This window comes from Orcinus orca, chromosome 1, assembly GCF_937001465.1.
Source record: "Orcinus orca chromosome 1, mOrcOrc1.1, whole genome shotgun sequence".
Classification (NCBI taxonomy): Eukaryota; Metazoa; Chordata; class Mammalia; order Artiodactyla; family Delphinidae; genus Orcinus; species Orcinus orca.
This window is the reverse complement of record NC_064559.1, coordinates 197,071,849-197,085,500: the sequence shown is the minus strand read 5'-3', so window position 1 is coordinate 197,085,500 and position 13,652 is coordinate 197,071,849. Positions and strand designations below refer to the sequence as shown.

The window sequence follows — 13,652 nt, the reverse complement described above, 5'->3', positions numbered from 1 at the left end:
ACTCAGGAAGACAAAGGTGCAGGGCAAAGAGCATAGGTCCTCCTCAGCCCTGCCCTTGAGGACGGGTGGCCCAGGATGAAGGATTACCTGGGCATCTGATGCTGAGTGCTACTATGTGCTGGGTGCTGTGTGAATCTTCCCAACAACCTTCGAGGTAGGAGCTGCATTAACCCCACTTCACAGATTTGGAAACTGAGGCCTGAAGAAGTGAAGGGACTTGCTCAAATCCATAGAGCTAGGAAGTGAAGGAGCTGGGATTTGAATCCAAGCCTGCCAGCCTCCAAACTTTGCCTTTCACGAGGCTGACTCCCTGCCAACCAGCACACCAGCCTCCTTCTCCCCACACCCCACCAGGGATGGCAGAAACCCAACAGAAGTTGGGAGAGCCCAACGCAAATCCAAACTGGACGCACTTGCCCTCCAGGGATGGCCTTGCCACTCCAGCTTCTTTCCTATCACCTGAGCCCAACCCACGGTGGCCTCCACACCACCTTTTCGCCTCACAGACCAAAGCTACCGTTCCCGCCTTCCCATCTGCAACCAGCAGACAAAAAGCAAGCTCCCTGGAACCAAAGCCGAGAAAAGAGAGTGAGACACAGGAACAGTTCTTTTATTGTACATTGAAGAAATAGCCCTGTGTGCTGGTTAAAGGTGCAACATACAGAATATTGAATTAAGAAAAGAGGCAACAGGGTAGGGAAAGGAAGAAACCTCTTGAGGTCCAAAGTTGCAAACAAAAAAAACGGGAAAAGATTCCTCACGCAAGAGGCATTTTTGCAAATACCATGCAAAACAGGCAGCTGGTGTGCCCTAAGAGAACCCCTATAAATAACAGAAAAAGACACTCCAAGCATTCCTTTACGTGAACTCAGAGCACAGGGAAAAGAAAAGAAACCAAAATGCCTTTTGGCATTTCAAGATATTTGGCACTCTTGTGATTACATTTTTTTACAGTCCATTAAAGAGAATAAACGGACACAATATTAGAGAAAAAAACAGGCTGCTCACACAACAGACTGCAGGGAGAGGTTAGAAAAAGCTCAAGCATTTTTTTTTCTTTGTTTTTTTTGTGGTTTTTTTTTCCTGACATATAAAATGTGTTCATTTGCATTAACTTGGGCAAATAGCTCGCAGCAACAAAGAAACACAAGCTTTACAATTCATTTTAAAATAAAGCGATGATTATTTTCTAGGTATGATTCCTTAGAAAAGTTCTCGTCTTGTTTTAAACACATTCTTGATAACTTCAAAAGATGACCAAAATAGAATGCAATATCTATAGAGATCATTTTCTGATTTTTTTTTGTACATCCAAGGATAACAACATAAAAAAATAAAACTGGACAGCATTTCACATCCAAGTGCACAGAATCATTTTTGCAAGATTAAATAATGTAAACATTGGGAACAGCCAAATCAGCGAAGAATGCCAACACCTCAAAACACCCGGTGTTGCTGCTTCATTATTTAAGTGGTTCAAAAACCAGATGTATAATTGCGCAATATTCACTGTATAGAAAAAGAAATGGATATTAATTTTGACAAATAGCTGCAACTGAGACTTCTCTTTTTATTTCTTTATGTATATATATATAGTGATTTTTTTAATTTTTAAAAATTTCTTTTTAATTTTTATCTTTGCAAAGAAGCCCAGAGCCTTCTTCTCACGCCTCATCTGTCTCCCGGCCTGACACGAGATACAGGTTGCTGATTTCATCGTGGGTAGCAAGCTAGTAATAAATTTCAAAGTGCTTTCTCTTTTCATGCTTTTTGCCAATAACTGATATCGCCGTTCTCATTCTTATTCTCTCCCTTAACTCATTGTCTTTAGGGGAGTTAGACACCAGGAGGTGCCTTGTCTGTCATATTTTTCAGCACGTCATCAATCCTATCATCTTCAATAACAACTGCAAAAAAAGGGGGAGAAAAGGAGAGGTGAGCGCTCTTGGGCCTAGCCAGGGGTCCCTAAGTTTCGCTTTACGCCCGGGTCGGAGGGGCGGGTAGACTGAGGAAAGGAGAGGGAAGGGGTCTCCACGCGTGCTAACACAGCCCCCATCCTCTTCTGCTCGGCCAGCGGTCCCTCTGCTGCTTTCCTCTCAACCACTCCCCCTCCCCCAGGCCGCGTCCCAGCATGGTCCTGAGAAGAGGAAGCGAAGAGAGCACAAATCCCGCAGCCCTGGTGGCAGCCTAGGCGCGCACCGGCCTGGTCCTCACCCCGGCCCCCACCCACCCTGGAGGGCGCATTTATTTGGAAAAAAGGCTCCTGGGCGGGAGAGGGAGGGGAGGGAGGAGCCACGGGCTCCGGGCCTGGGATCCTCCCGGGTGCCCCGAGCGCAGCGCCGGTAGCCGAGGCTGGGTGCTGAGGTGCGCTGAGCGAGGAGGGACGCCAGGGGCCGGTTGCACAGCGCGCAGCCCGTCGGGGATTCTGGCCTCGCTTGGGCCGGGAGCCCCCCTCCGCGCTGCCAGCGGGCTGACTTGGCCTCTCCGCACTCGCAGCTACAGAGGTCGGAGCCTCCCTTCGCTGCCCGCCGGCGGCTCGCCCGCCTCTCCGCATCTGCCTCTCTGCGTCCTTCACCTCTCTCACTATCTCTACCTAGCCTCGCCTTCCTCGGTCCCTCCATCAGTCTCCCGGCGCGACGGTCACCTGTCGAGGTCTCTGGGCCTCTCTCTGTGTCCGGGGTGTCGGTTGCCCTCATTGTTTCAGCTGCTTTTCTGTCCTCCCCAGACTTGCGTTCCTGGCTCGCTGTCTTTCCGGCTCTGACTCTCTCTCTCCTTAGCTTTGTCTCGGTCTCTGCCCATCTCGGCCTCCCCGCTACTTCCCCCCTCCGCCTTCCTCCCTATCTCTGCGTCTCAGTCTCTCACGGCAGCTATCGGTCTTTCTCATTCTCCCCGCGCCTCTGGAGCTCCTCTTAGAGCCCCCGCGCGTCCCAGTCTCTACGGGGCTTTTCTAGCTCCTGCGCCGAGCGCCCAGGCTCGGCAAACCCCCTCCCCCTGCCAAGGAACAATGAAAAGCCGGTGTGATCCGAAAGCCCCTCGCCTTCCCCGCCGGAACCAGCCCTTCCCCACGCCGTCCCCGGGGAGCCCTAGGACTCCCCCCACCCCGGGTTGTAGATCGAGTTCAGCTGCTACTACACTGCGCAAAAGGGGCGCAAAAGGGGCGGGGGCAGGGTATAAATCAAAAAATCAAACTTTGGGAACCGGGATATAACCTTTCAGTCCCTGCTGCAGCGAGATGCAGCCACGCCCCCTGGGTGACCCCAACGAGGATCTAGCTGAGGGGGAGGGGTTCCCGAGGCCAGCCGGAGCTGAACCCGCAGTGCGGGATCCCCCCCCCCCCGGTACAATTCTGCGCGATGAGATGTTAGTGGGTCGGAACGGGCTCCCGGGTGCGGGAAAACCCCGCAAACCTCCGCCAGGCCTGGGTGCCCGGAAAACGGGTGTCGGAGGAGGTGGCCGCGAACTCACCCCGCTTGCTCCGGCCGATCTGGCCCAGCTTGGGCGGCCGCTTGTTCTGCCCGGCGCCGAAGAAGTTGTTGGTGTCCTGCAGGCGGCAGGAGAAGATCTGGCCCACGTCGCCGCCGTCGCCGTAGGGGCTCAGCTTCTCGTCGCCGTAGGGCAGCACCTCCGACATGGTCGCGTCCGGGGGCTCCGCGGCGGCACCTCCTCCGCCCGCGTCCCCGCCCGCGGCGGACAGGGTCAGCGGCGCTGGGGCCGGGGACGGCCGGCCGAGGACCGCCCGCGGGCTGCGGCGGCGCTGGCGCCGGCGAGAGGCCGGAGGGCGCCGCTGGGGCAGGAGCGCGCAGCCGGCCCGAGCGACCCCGCGAGCGCCCGAGGCTGCGCTGCGCTGCGCTCCGGCTCGGCGGCGCGCGAGTGGCTGCTGCTCCGGCAGAGGCGAGCAGGACTCACATCCTCGGCGCGCTCGGGCGCTGGGCTGGGGCCGGGCCGGGCGGGGCCGTGAGCCGGGGGAGGAGGCTGTGCCAGCGAGCCCCGAGGGCGCGGGGCCGAGGAGGGCGCACCCCGGGAAGCCGGGCAGGCCGGTCCTGCGGCGAGTGCGGGCGGCGGCGGCGCTGGTTCGGGGAGGCTGACTGGGGAGCTGCGAGCGGCTGGGCTGCGAGGGGTGGAGGGGGAGGGGAGCGCGGGTGGAGGGAGGGCACGGGTGGGGGGTGGGAGAGAAGCCCGGAGGGAGGGAGGGGGAAGAGAGAAACCAAGAGGGAAACGGGGAGAGAAGCAGAGACACAGAGAGAATGAGAGGCAGGGGAATCGACCGAAAGAGAGAGAGGAAGGCAAGAGGGAGGAGAAGAAAGGGCGGAGGGAACGACTAGATCAGGATCGGAGAGGGAGAGGGGAGAAAGAGAAAGAGGGTCGGAGAGGGAAGGAGGAGAGTCAGAGGGAGGAGAAGGAGGCCGGGACCGAGAGCCAGCCAGCGGGCGAGCTGCGAGCGAGAAATGCCGGCCGCGGCGCGGAGGCGAGGCCGTGGGGGGCGGGGGGAGGGCAGGAGGAGGGCGGGGCGGAGGGGACCCGGGGCGCGGGGACAGATCCCTGGAAGCCGAGCGACGTCACGGGGCAGCGCAGGCCGGCCCGGGCCGCGGCTAGCTTCCTGCCCCCGCCCCCAGCACCCGCGTCCCGCCCGCGCTGAGGGGCCCCCCGTGAGCCCCGCCCCGGCCCGGCGGCCTCCGGGCGCCGCCTCCTCCCGCGGGGTGTTTATCGGGTCCCGAGCCGGTGCGCGGCGGCTCCGCGCGGGACCTGCCACCGGCTCTGCCTCCCGCGGAGAGCTGGGGGGAGTGGGGATTCCGGGAGCGGGAAGGGGAACCTACGACGCACACGTGGGGAAGGACAGATGGATGCAGGTCTCCCCGGAGGCCAGATGCTGGGGTAGAGGTCGGAGGGCACTCGGCGACCCTCGGACACGGTCTCCCCCGCCGGCGCCAACCGGCGAACCCCTTGCCCCCATCACATTTGCGCCCCACTCTAGACTCTCAGGGCCCGGCCCCTTGGGCCTCACACCCTCCCTCTCCCACTCGGTTCGCCCTGGAAGGCCCTGCTCCCAGCCAGGTCTCTCGACTCGGGCTCCCGCGGGGCCTCGGGGTGGAGGCGGATGGGGGGTGGGGAGGGCAGCCCAGCCTCCCCGAGGAGCGGGGAGCGCCTTCTTACGCCGGCCTCACCAGGGATGCCCGGCTCTTGGCGTCCACTGCCTCTGCCGGGGACGTCCCGGGCCTGCAGCTCTCTGCCCCTGGGGACCTCCCTTCCAGCAACTGCCACGAGCCCTGGGGAGAGACTGAGGCTTCTGAGCCGAGGAGCGGGCTCTGGATCCCGGGAGGGAGACTGGGGCAACCCCAGGGTCCTGGGAGGCGCGTCTGCCGAGCAGATGGTAACTCCGAGGGGGCAAGGTGCGCGAGGAGGGCTCGTTATCCCCGCCCAGCGCCGATAGCACCTGCTCTCCCCCTGGAGACCGCCTTCACGCGGCAGGACCAGCCTGACCGCAGAAAGAGGCAGCCATCCCAAGGTCATGCAGTTTGCTGAAGGCAGGGCAAGGAAACACATCTTGGTCCCCTGGTGAGTCTCAACTGGCTCCACCAGCTGCCCTGCAAGGGGTCCCACCAATAGCGAAAGAGCATCCTCAGGTTCACTCGCACCTTAAATCTAGGACTCTGGGTGAGTGGTGGGCTGGACGGAAGGGGGGAGGTGTTTTTTAGTGACAAAACATATGGTAGAGAGGCTGCCTGAGAGGAGCCAGCCCAGCCCCTCCCCCAAACTGTGTAAAGGGGATCCCAGGCCTCCAGAGGCCAGGCACCCTGGGGAGAGGCGAGGAAGGGGCTGAGAAACCGGGATGCAGATGGACTAGGCATGACCTTTGGATTCAGGCCTGGGTTTGAATCTCAGCCTTGTCATTTGCTAGCTGTGTGACTTTGGGCAAGTCACATCCCTTCTCTGAACTTCCATGATCTCAGCTGTAAAATGGGACATGGGGCTAGCTAGCATCAGGCTCTCGGGGCCTGGCTGAGCAAGGAGGTGCACTAAACATTTGCGAAATGACTTAATGAGGGAGAAAGAACAGTAGCACTTCATTCATTCCCATTTCAGAGCCGTCAGAATTGGGAGGATCCTTAAGGAGGACCCAGTCCAGCCTCCTTCATTTAGAAATGGGGAAACTGAAGCCCAGAGAGGGTCAGGGGCTTTCTCCAAATCCCACAGCTTGTCAGTGGCAGAAGCAGCAGGTCTCTGGCCTCCTTTGCTCCACTCCACAAGCAACCTGTCTCCATTCATTAAGGCTTTTCCAAGTGTTTGCTTTGAGGTTAACACCAGGCCAAGTGCTGGAAGAGAAAACAAAAGCATAACAAGCAGGATGATTGTTACAAGAAGCTCTTACATTTGTATCAGTCTTTCTATTCCTCCCCACCACACCCCAAAGCATCTTCACATCCATTATCGACCTTGCTTCTCAAAATAAACACCTTTTGAGGTAGAAAGAGGAGACAGTGCATGCCTGTTTAACCGTTAGCGGAAAGAGTATGTGACTTGCCGAGGTCACAGGCTACCGATGGAACAAGGAGAAGCCACTTTTCCCAGCTGTGATTCCGGGCCCCTATAGGGGACATCCCGCAGTGGTGACAGCTTGCAGGGCTGAGACCACTCCACTAATCTCACACTCCTCTGGCTCCTTCTTTACTGCCGAGTAACAAAGCAGTGTTCACGCTGAGTAGCTACCACAGTCCTCCTGTACTGAAGGTCTGCAGAAAGGCACAGAGAGGGCTGACGAATCCCTGCACACACAGCAACTGAGAGCAAAAAGAGAAGCTGGGTTTTACACCCCATCTGTTTGCATGTTTACCTTTCCTTGTTCCAAATAAGGTTAAAGGTGGCAGCACCACACCTTCCTAACTCAATACCCAGCCCCTTACCCACACATTCCTCTCAGGCACATGGCATTTTACTGTCAGAAAGGCATTACCATGACTGTTCCCTTCCTAGAGGCTCCCTTTAGCCTCCAGAAGTGGCAGGACTGGGACAGTCAGACCCATTTTACAGACAAGGTTGCTGAAGGCTAAGTGATGCCTCCAAGGGCACGCAGCTCTGCGAGGGAAAGTGGGAATCAGTATGGTATTCCTCCACCTCCACCCCTCCCAACTGTCTCCATTTCAAATGCCTCACTCGGTCCTCCATTTGTTCATCCTTCAGTGGGCCATGCTTTACTCTGGAGCCCTAGACGTGGATGCACTCACGTACCCTGGGGCTCCATCCCTGCCTTACCCCACAAAGCCAAGAGGCTGGCTGTGAGCCAGATGCCCAGGGCTGTGTTGAAGATGCCAGGTCCAGATGGAGGAACGGACCAAGTAAGGCAGGAGTGGAGACCACTTTCCCCATCACGCATCAAGGAAACCTGGCGGTACACAGTCTAGTGAAGTAGGCCAGGGTGAAGGGGATGGCCTTCACTGGGCAGCCAAGATCAAATTCCTACTCTGTCATTTCCTAACTCTGTGGTTGTTTCGCCTCATCGTGCCTCAGTTTCCTCATCTGTCAAATGGGGGTAATAATGATTTCTACTCGGTGGTTGGTTCTAGGGAAGATTATACATGTATCGTATGCCTGGCACACAGTAAGTCCTCAGTAAACATAGTTCTTATTATTACCTGTTGACTCTCTTTGTGACCTTGAATGAGCTGATTCTCGCCTCTAGGCCTCTGACTCTACATCACAAAATGGGAAACTTGGAGAAAAATCACATTTTTTTCAGCTGCAAAATCAACCAGATCTCTCAAATCTAAAGTAGATAAAACCTGTTTGAGGCAAAGGTGGGGGGGTTTCTCCTTCAAACCTCACCTGAAATCTCCTTTACCAAACCCTGGGACTCTGCAGAATTGAGAACCACAGAACAGGACCATCTCTGTGAGCCCTTTCAGCACAGATGTTCCAGGGTTAAAAATACATATTTGCAAGGCCCTGCTGTGCCCTGAACCCTGCACTAGTGTCGATGGGATGGAAAAAGGGAAAGTCAGCCCCAGATGGGCCTCCGCATAAAACAGATGCTCTGCGTGCATTTGCTCCCCTTATTCCCTTCCCCTCTCTCCTACCCAGATGGGGAAACTGAGTCACAGGCCATGGCATCAGAGGGTAATGGTGAGACTTAGAGAAGATGGTGGTGTCTCAGCCCTGGGTGCAGGGCATCTGCTGGCAGCTCAGGCCCAGTAACCCATGGGGTGGAGTGCTGGGAATGCTGAGCCTTGCCAGGACTGGCTCAGACCCTCGATGGCCCAGCAGGGGAGGCCAGGATGTGGTGTCATGGCAACGGCCAGCTGATCACCTCCAGAGAGTCTAAGTGGCCTCCAGAAGGGTACTACCACTGTGAACCAGGCCAGATAAAAACCCACATCACCCCCACACCTCTCACCTCGGGGACTGGAACCTGGGTGCAGCCCGTTCCCCACCCTCCTTGAAAGGCAAGGCTTCTGCAGCCCACCTCCGCACCACGCCTGTGTGCGTGCACACACACATGCACAAACACACACAGTGAGAGAAAAGCATGTTAGCCGACTGGCGGTAGCTCAGACCTAGAATCAAGAAACAACCCAAGAATAGTTCACTCACCTTCCCTACATTCAGCAAACAGTTGTGCAGGACTTTTGTGGCAGGCAGAGCCCTTCCCCCCAAAAGCTTGCTTTTTTTATTTAATTACCAAGACCCTTTCTTCAAATAAAATCTTACAAGGAACCTCCAGAGATAAAAAGTAGATAAAGGGCAAGCTGCTGGGGAGATAGGGGCTCAGGACGCCCCCCTTCGGACCCCTCATACTCCCCAGAGGGTCTCCAAAGAATGCCCAGAGTTCTAGAAGCCTCCGCATGAAACCAGCCCTAGAGTTCATCTAGTCCCACCTCCTCCCGTCACAGGTGGGGAAAGGGGTGCCCATGGGGCGGGCTGGAGCCAGGTGTCCTGCTCAGGGTCTCACACCCCTGCTTCTCACTGTAGCTCGGGACTGTATCTGGAGGGAAGCTCCAGCCGCACACACAATCAGTCAGTCACAAAATAAAAGGGTTTTTTTCAACGATGAAGTCTGCTGGGTTCCTTTAAACTAAAGAGGTCCGAGGGTAATTTTTTTTAAGATTTTATTATACCAATAACCCACAAAATGAGAGTCCCATGAGCTCTTTAGGAAAACTTCAGAAATAGTGAGGACACCTGGGGGGAGCTGAGGAACTTAATCTCACCAGGACGTGAGAAGGGATCACCAGTGTCCCAACTGCACTGTCCTCCCCCCACCCCAGTCACTGCATGTCCTCACACAGAGGATGGCGGTGGGGTGTGGTCCTAGGACCTCTGAGAGACCAGCCCAGAACGAGCAGGTGGGAGGTGCTGGGGCTCCATGTCACCCTGGGAAGCAGTTGCCTCACTCAGGCCCAGGCCAGGAGGAGAGGAGAGCCGAGAGGCCGGGCACCATGGCCATGTCGGCACGACTCCGGCGGGGCAGGGGTGCAGACGAGGGCAGGTACAATGCTAGCCTCATGGACAAATGGTGGAGGCTCAGGAGGCTGGGGACCGTGGTCTGGCTCCAGAGCCTGGGCTCTGCATACCAGGTTTCTCCCACCCAGGCTCCCGAGAGGCCTGAAGTCCCCTGACTGAAGAGCCCCTGACCTCACCAGAAAATGAGCTAAGCAAATCGCAACCGCTAATGGGGACTAAGGAGGAACTGACTCCATCAGGCTCAGAAACGGTAGCCCTCTGACTGCCACTCTCGCACCCAGTCTCTATGAAGCGCTTCCCACGCCCCGGGAATACATATCCATGCTTGACAACCGCAGAAGGTGGCTGGGATTGTCATCTCTCTCTATGTCCTCCTTAGGGGCTCTGAGGCCAGAGAAGTTGAGTGACGAGCCCAAAGCAGCACAGCCCAGGAGAGGCAGCAGGTCTGACTCCAGGCCAAGCTCACAACTGTTGGGTGACACCACTTCCCTGAGGATACCTGGGAGTCGGGTGCGCAGAGACAAGCCTCTTCTAGTCTCTGCACCTCCACCTACCCACAAACTGAGGAGATGTAAATCACTGCCCAAGCCTCTTGCAGGCTGAGGACCTCTCTGGGAATCTAATGAAAGAGCTGGATTCTCTTTCCCAGATACAGAAAATTGTGTGTGCAATTTCCAGCGGACCTCTGAACCCCAAAGGCCCTTCAGATAAAGAACGCAGGACTGGATCCCGTAAACGACACTCCCCACCAGTATCCTGTGACAACAGAAGAGATTTTTTACACCTTAAATCCAGGCGCCCTCACCCTGACTCTCCCCCAAACCTGGGGTCAGACCTGTGTGGGCTCAACCCTGGACAGAACGATGTGGCCATTGACCTCTGAGCTCAGGTTCCCAGCGAGGGGACTGGACATGCTCTGGACCCTTGAGTTCCCACACGATGTTATTCAAGCATGTCCCCCCACCACCACCACCACGGATGCAATATCATTTGATATCCGTGATAACCTGTAAGGTTGGCAGGGCAGAGAGGGGCATTTTCCCACTGCATGGTGGGGAGAAGTCAACCCCAAACGAGAAAGATGAGCGGCCCGATCGGAAACAGAGCCAGGACCGAGACCCCAGTTCTCCCGAGGACCAGCTCAGAGCTCTGTGCGCTGGACCTGGTGACAGCAAGTGAGATGAGGGTAAAGCAGAAGTTCAATCCCAGCTCCACCCCTTCTTACCTGTGTGACCTCCAGGCAGTCACTTCACTGTCTGAGCCAGAATTCCTCTCAGCTGTAAAGTGGGGGTAACCAGATCAGCCTCAAGGGGAGATTGGGAGGATCAGATGAGATGCTGATTGGGTCACTAGGATAAGAGGAAGGGACAGCTTCATGCAGTGAGTCCCACTGCCCAAAGCCCTCCAGGGCCTGCGGGGGCCGAGAGAAGGGCTTTCTCTTCCTAGAAGAGGAACTTCCTATGTAGTAGGAAGGGTAGAAGCTGGGGGAGCGGCCACCACAGGGCACAGAGGCCCTCCGCGCCCTGCCCCGCCAGAAGCTGGGCTGAGCAGGGGATCCGGAAGGAGGAGAGAGCCGTCTGGGAGGGTAGGAGCCAGGTGCAGGGGAGACAGATGTGAGGAGAGACAGACTCACAGACAGCATCCAACAGAAGGAGAGAAGCTAAAACAGCGTCAGAGAGGAAGACAGATCCACACGCAGAGGAAGAAACTTTCGCACGCTCAAAGGCAAGAGGCAAACAGCGGCAGATGAGAGGCAGAACTGCCAAGCAAAGCAGTTCCCGGTTCTCTTTCCTTGCCGAGAAGGGGACAGAGAAACTTGACACATAGGAGGGAGGGAGGAAGGCAAAGACAGGGCAGAGGAGAGGACAGCAAGGGAAGCAGGCCGGGCTGGGAGAAGCAGGATTTCTCCACTAAGAGAAAGCTTCTGGGGAGAAAATCAAAATCTATGCCGTACAATTTTTTTAAGCCTCCTTTACCAGTGTGAAGTCATCTGGGTATTTTAAGAACATGCGATGCATTATGCATGTCTCATTTTTTGTTGAAAGAAATCATGGTTAGTATATTTAAAGATGTGAATGCCTGGAAAATTATAGGGAGAGAAATGCAGGATTCTTTTCCCCTGAGTTTTCTGGGTTTCTCAGAATTTTCACATCTGCACCTGGCTTCCTGGTGTGTTGGGCAGAGAAAGGAAGGAACCAGAGAGAACGTTCCTGCTTCTCCCCTTCCCAGCCTGTGCGCGGGACCTGGGATCAACAGCCCAGGGTCCTTCTTAGGCTCTTCTCTCAGGCCTGTGCCCCATGCCTCAGGAGAGAGAAAATTGCACCCGCCCTTGGAACCGCCACCTCAGTTTCTCCCGCAAGGCCTCCAGCGGCCTCAACCATAGCAGTACAGCGCCACCTGGAGGTCGTGGTAGAGATTGCAGCATGAGCGGGCTCCCATCACAAGCCCTGGGGTGGGGAAGGGCAGGAAGAAATGCAGACTGTGAGCCAACTTACTGCAAGCATGAATGAAGCCCCATCCTGTGAAGCACCTTAAACACCAGGGAAGACCATGGAAGGGGGAGGCTGAAGTTATGGCAATTTGGACGTTAATATTAGTATGACTTCATATGTACCCCACTCTCCCCAGCCTAGAGACCATTCAGGTTCAAGACCCAAGGTGCCTGGTGCACTAGGTGCTTAATAAGTGCTTGTTGAGTTCAGCTGTGGCCCCCCAAGGTCACAGCCCAATCCTAGAGGAATCTGGATTTGAGGCACCTAATGTGAGGCAGTGGCTCTGGCAGGGACACAGGGTAAAGGTCGAGAGCTGAGGGCCCTCCCCCAGGCCTGGGCAGCCCCTCTGACCAGTGCCAGTGTCCCTGGCTTGGCCTCACGTGCCCCATTCTCGGGGAAGGGAAATGCCAGGTCCCTCGGCTGGCATCTGAAGAACAATAAGGCAGCAGCTGCAAGAGAAATGACTAATGAGCACCCCGGGGAGCGATTCAGGACATCGTACATGGAAACTTAGCTCATTCAAAATTGATAAGTTAACACTATCTAATTAGAGAGAAAATGTGCTGATCTCCCGGGCTTTCCGGGAACGTGGCTCTGAGTCTGCGGCAGGCAGCTCGCCTGAAGAGGGTCTTCACCTCAGGGCTTCAAAACTGCTCTCCCTCCTTCCTCATCCACTCGCTGTGTCACAGACATGCAAAATGGCAGAGCTGAGTGGAGCCTTGGGGAGCGTCTAATCCAATCTGCTCCTTTCACAAACAGAAGTGAAGCCTAGAGTGGTTACATCACTCCATTAAGATCACACAGCAACAGAGCCAGGACCCGAGAGAAAGGCAGCCTCTGGGCTCCCAGTCCGGACCATTTACCACCACGCAATGACGTTGCCCTGACTTTCCTGTGTAGAGCCCTCAAAGCTCTGGGCAGGTCATTGGACGTGATGTTTCTCTTACACAATCCATCTTGGATCTGGGCCCTCAGAGAGGCCCTTCCCTTGTTCTTTACAACCAAGCCATGGCCCTCATCTCCGGTCCAGAAACCAACTCCCAGAGGCAGCCTCCCAGGATTGCTGGCCCCGCATCCACTATCTCATTCGTTGGTTTTCTCATTCATTCCATGTACTTTCAGTGGTTAAGGGCTCGGGCTCCGGAGTCAGACTGCCTGGACTTAAATCCTGTCTTTCTTGGGTGCTCGAGCAACTTGACCTCTCTGGGCCTTGACTTCTTTTTCCTTAAAGTAAGAATAATACAAACACATAGCTCACAGTGAGGATTAAATGACATTGATCACGTCCAGTCTTTCGCCGGTACCTAGCAAAGAGCAAGCCCTAATGTTAGCTCTAACGAGTATAGAGTGATGACCTAAAAAAATTGTGCTGGAGCAGAAATAAGATACAGCTCCTGCCCAAGACATGGATTCAGAGCAGGAACAGGACTGGATTATGGAATCTCAGGGGAGGGGCACCTAACCCCGCCTGCGTGGGGAAAGTCAGGGAAGGGTTTTCTGGAGAGGACACCTAAAGCTGAGTTTTGAAGGGTGAGGAGATGTTAGCAAGGTCAAGAAAGGACCAGAATGCCAGGGGCAGGACTCGGCAATAGCAAAGGCTAGGAGGCAGGAACAGCAACGTGTTTAAGGAAGCTCATCGGCTCGGTGTGGCTGGAGCCACAAGTGTGAGAGAGACAGATGTGGAGAGGCTTGGAGAGGTGGCCAAGG

The 13,652-nt window shown here is 55.8% G+C and overlaps 1 protein-coding gene and 1 long non-coding RNA gene across 2 annotated transcripts; both read right to left on the bottom strand.

Annotated features, from left to right (window-relative positions):
- Positions 1-589: 589 nt before the first annotated feature.
- CAMK2N1 (calcium/calmodulin dependent protein kinase II inhibitor 1) lies at positions 590-4,584 on the bottom strand. Its single transcript, XM_004272487.2, has 2 exons — positions 3,466-4,584; positions 590-1,907 (listed from the first exon to the last, which is right to left on the bottom strand). Exons 1-2 carry the CDS (start codon positions 3,629-3,631, stop codon positions 1,837-1,839), a joined length of 237 nt encoding a protein of 78 aa, XP_004272535.1. The 5' UTR covers positions 3,632-4,584; the 3' UTR covers positions 590-1,836.
- Positions 4,585-6,038: 1,454 nt separating this feature from the next.
- Positions 6,039-11,774, bottom strand: LOC117202379 (uncharacterized). The gene is made up of 3 exons (XR_007475877.1): positions 11,087-11,774; positions 10,679-10,802; positions 6,039-6,311 (listed from the first exon to the last, which is right to left on the bottom strand). It is a non-coding gene; the product is annotated as an uncharacterized LOC117202379 (long non-coding RNA).
- Between the last annotated feature and the right edge of the window lie 1,878 nt (positions 11,775-13,652).